Source organism: Emydura macquarii, unplaced genomic scaffold, assembly GCF_026122565.2.
Source record: "Emydura macquarii macquarii isolate MOO-44397 ecotype Brisbane River unplaced genomic scaffold, CSIRO-AGI_Emac_v2 contig_450, whole genome shotgun sequence".
In the NCBI taxonomy this organism is placed as follows: Eukaryota; Metazoa; Chordata; order Testudines; family Chelidae; genus Emydura; species Emydura macquarii.
In genome coordinates, this window is record NW_027130587.1 from 2,413,806 (window position 1) to 2,417,644 (window position 3,839).

A 3,839-nucleotide genomic window follows, 5' to 3' on the forward strand; every position below is an offset into this window, starting at 1 on the left:
TCAGAAGTGAGTCCAGCTCCCTCCCCTCTAACTGCCTCCGCTCTGCAGGAGCAAGAAGCAGCAAACACTGATTTGTGTCACCCAGACCAGCAACTGACTGGGACCCCCACCGCTGACAGCCTGAGACAGGGCTGCCCAGTTGCTTTTCAGAGGCAAGCCTGAGCTTTGTGTGAGGGAAGGAGGAGCCCTTGGGAGCCAGGATGGTGCAAGGAGGGAGTCTCGTTAATTAAATAATCTTCTGGTGTGTGATGGGAAGGGGGCCTGGCCACGTGACTCCTTCCCCAGAAAACAGCCTGTGAATAATGCAGCTTGGCTCAGGTTTCTGTAAAAATGGCTTTAATAGCTATAGATGGTATTCCAGGCATTTCCGATCTTTCAGTGCTCGAGGGCAACCAGCAGCGATTGCCCTGGGTGCCCTAGTTGGAGCGGAGTCCTCTGGCCTTTAACACTTTCATTGCCAAAAGCGGCTCTCACTGCAGTCTGTCCAGGTGGTTCACGTACTCTTTAACCCAGGTATCTGTGGGGTTGACACAAATTTCCCGGCCTTTCTTTGTGATAAATCTGCAGAATGTGAAACAGAGGGGTTAGAACAAGAGGAACTTTGCGTGTGGAGAGAACCAAATGCCCCTTCTCCTAAATCTGCCCCCTGCTTAATTCCAGCTGCTGCCAGATCCCAGAAGATTTACTCCATTCTGTTCTCTTTCTCCCGGAAGGATTTTCCATCACAGCCTCACTTCCTGACCCTGCCTCACAGCCAATGACACAACCACGGCTGGAATCTTAATAAGTTTTGCAACAGTTTTTCTGCTCAGTGCCTGGGGGCTCTGGGGATCCCCTGTGTGTGTTTCCCTCCTTAACCTTACCTGCCCCACTCTGAAACCCTCTCTGGGCAAGGAAAGCTGGGTGAGGAACCGAGCGAAACTATGACTTTCCAGCCCATGTGAAATTTCCAACACTGGTTTTCATCCCAAATTGGAACAAAAAGTTGAAATTCCAAAGCTTTTCATGGCACAGAAATTCCAAAACAACTCCATTTGCAAATATCGAAGTGGTTTGTTTCCACATTGAGTGAAACAAAAGAATTCAACATTCCAGCAATCGACATGTTTTATTTCGGTTCCTTGACCTGACCTTAAACAATTTGTTTTTCATTTTCTCATTGTGACGCATTGGCTCATGGGAGTTGAGTTAAGGAACCTGATGCTCCCATTTACCCCTCGAGGATCCTTGCCTGGACCACATTTCTCATGATGGAGCCAGTCAGGTTGCACTATACAGAACTTGGTCAGATCAGCATTGCATTGTGGGAGATGTAGTCATCCAGGAAGCTGAGTCCATAAGAGAGAACGGGTCGGGGGGGGGGGGGGGGATGAACTACAACTCCCATGAGGCAATGCACTGATAGGCAAATACAGTTTAATGTTTTGTTGAACTGATTCAAAACAAAATGTCACAGGTCAGTTCAAAAAGCGAAAATAGTTCAATTTGTGTGAAAACCCACTCAAAATGAAATATTTTATTTTTATTTCCCTGAGAAAAAACTAAAAATTTGGAGCAAAAATTGAAGTTTTCCCATTGTGGAAACTGCATTTTCGGTTGGAAAATCATTCCACTGGAAAATTCCTGACCAGCTGTAGCTGGGACCTGAGTGTTGACCATTGCTGGAAGAGTGTGTGCTTCTTCTCATCAGCTGGAAGAAGTTTCTAGAGAGGAAAGTGAGGCATTCCCGTACCCTTTCCTCCCACCACCCATGGCCCAGTTTCTCCCCCTATAAGTTTGTCAGCATGGGATGCCCGGGGAGCAAGAACCTCAAACACTGAGACACTTGTGATCATGGCATCAGAGGGGTCTGAAGGGCATAAACCTTTTAGATCATGGAGTAAATCCTTGGCCCTAGAAGAGAAGGACACAAACCCCTAAGAGAGGTCACATCAGATACTAAACTGATAATACACTGGATATTCCTAACCCAAAAGCTGATACACCCAGCCCTCATTGTGTGACAGATCAGTAGCTTTCTGGGAACCTGACATGACTCCACTGTTGTCAGTAAATGCCTGTCTGGTGTTTCTCTTTCTGTCCCTACACTGGGCAGTTCCATGCTCTGCAGAGATTCTCAGTGAAGTTCCTAGTGAAGTAATTTGCTAATAAAGTTAAAGATTCATAGATTCCAAGGCCAGAAGGGTCCACTGTGGTCATGTAGTTGGACCTACTGTAAATCAGAGGCCAGAGAACATCTCTAAAATAGTTCCGAGAGCAGATCTTTTAGAAAAACATCCATCCTTGATTTCAAAATTGCCAGTGATGGAGAATCCACTGCACCCCTTGGCAAATTGTTCAAAATGGTTAATTACGCTCACTGTTAAAAATGTGCACCCGATTTCGAGTCTGAATTTGTCTAGCTTCAACTTCCAGCCATTGGATCGTGTTAGAGCTTTCTCTGCTGGACTGGAGAGCCCAGCATCAAATACGTGTTTCCCACGTGGATACTTACAGCCTGTGATCAAATCACCCCTTCACCTTCTCTTTGTGACGCTAAAGAGAGAGTGCTCCATGAATCTCTCTCTACAAGGCAGGTTTCTAATCCTTTAATCATTCTCCTGGGTCTTCTCTGAACCCTCGCCAGTTAATTAGGGCCATATTCCCAGTGGGTGCGAGCCAGCCTGGCTCCTGCACAGGCAACGGAGTGTCACTTATTTACAGCTGCTGAAGATCTGAGCAATATACCAGCAAGGCCCACTCTGAGCATCTCCTCCGAGGCCCGAGAACATGAACCAGTGATTGCTGCACCAAATGGACCCCTGGGCCCTTCTCCAAGGCCAGCGACTGGGGACACACAAATCTCTCCCCCTTGCAGGCTCTGGTGTCTGTACTTACACGATGCCTGGCTGGGAGCACTTGCTGCTGGTGACATAATAATCCACCACGAAGATGCGTGGGATCTGCCGGGATGTGTAGGCGAAGCAGCAGGGATCTATGTTTACAGAGTTCACTGAAAGAGAAGGAAGGGGCCAATGTACCGTTCTGTGCCCCGAACAGCATGTAGGTAAAGCTTCTACAAGCCTGGGGCACTGGGAAGGGGCAGGGAGATGAGCCCTCCAGCAGTGGGGCGATGCGATGGGGGTAGGAGGTGGAGGAGAGCAGGCAGGGGTAGCTGCTCCACCTCCATTAATTCCCTCCATCCTTTCCTCCTCCCTGGTGCTCAGGGCAACACAGTCTGCTCAGATATCTGTCACCTTGTCACCTCCAGGCTCTCCCCTCTGCAGGAGAGAGTGACCCCCCTCCCGCCCCACACCCTGCTCACACCCAGGAGAAGCAGCCAGCCAGTGATCTGATATGGGAAGGGATCCCAAGGGTGGGGAGGAGCCATGTCACAGCTACATTTCTCCTTCCATCCCCAAAAGAAAACACAGAGACTCACTTGGAGTAGTCATTGTTTGGGTGGAGGCCAGGGAGCAGAAGGTGGTGCCGATGAGCACAGCGAGGGCAGCCACAGAGACCTTCATGTTGCTGTCGGCTGGGGACGAGGGGCAAGATTCCTTTAAATCCTTCCCCGTCTCACTCTGAGCCGCCAGCCCTGTCCTCTCTCTTTATATAGGGAGGTGATTAGCTTTTGGGGGAAGCAAAATGAGATTTCTTTCCAGAGAAGTGATGACAGTGACGCAAATTCTTCTGTGCTGTGACAGCCAGAAAGCTTCCCAGAAATCGATGGAGGACGTCCAAAGTCCGTGGTCAGCATCAATCCTGAAAACAACCAGAGGAAGGGGGAGGAAGAGCCCATCATGGGCTGGGTGGCTGGCTGGTTTTGTGCGAACTATCACACCTGCCTTCGAATGGAG

At 49.2% G+C, this 3,839-nt stretch overlaps 1 protein-coding gene across 1 annotated transcript; it reads right to left on the reverse strand.

Moving 5' to 3' along the window:
• Positions 1-297: 297 nt before the first annotated feature.
• On the reverse strand, positions 298-3,634 carry LOC137146496 (C-C motif chemokine 4-like). The gene is made up of 3 exons (XM_067537774.1): positions 3,422-3,634; positions 2,878-2,992; positions 298-561 (listed from the first exon to the last, which is right to left on the reverse strand). The coding sequence occupies exons 1-3, from the start codon at positions 3,504-3,506 to the stop codon at positions 471-473; spliced, it is 291 nt and encodes a 96-aa protein (XP_067393875.1). The 5' UTR covers positions 3,507-3,634; the 3' UTR covers positions 298-470.
• Positions 3,635-3,839: the final 205 nt, after the last annotated feature.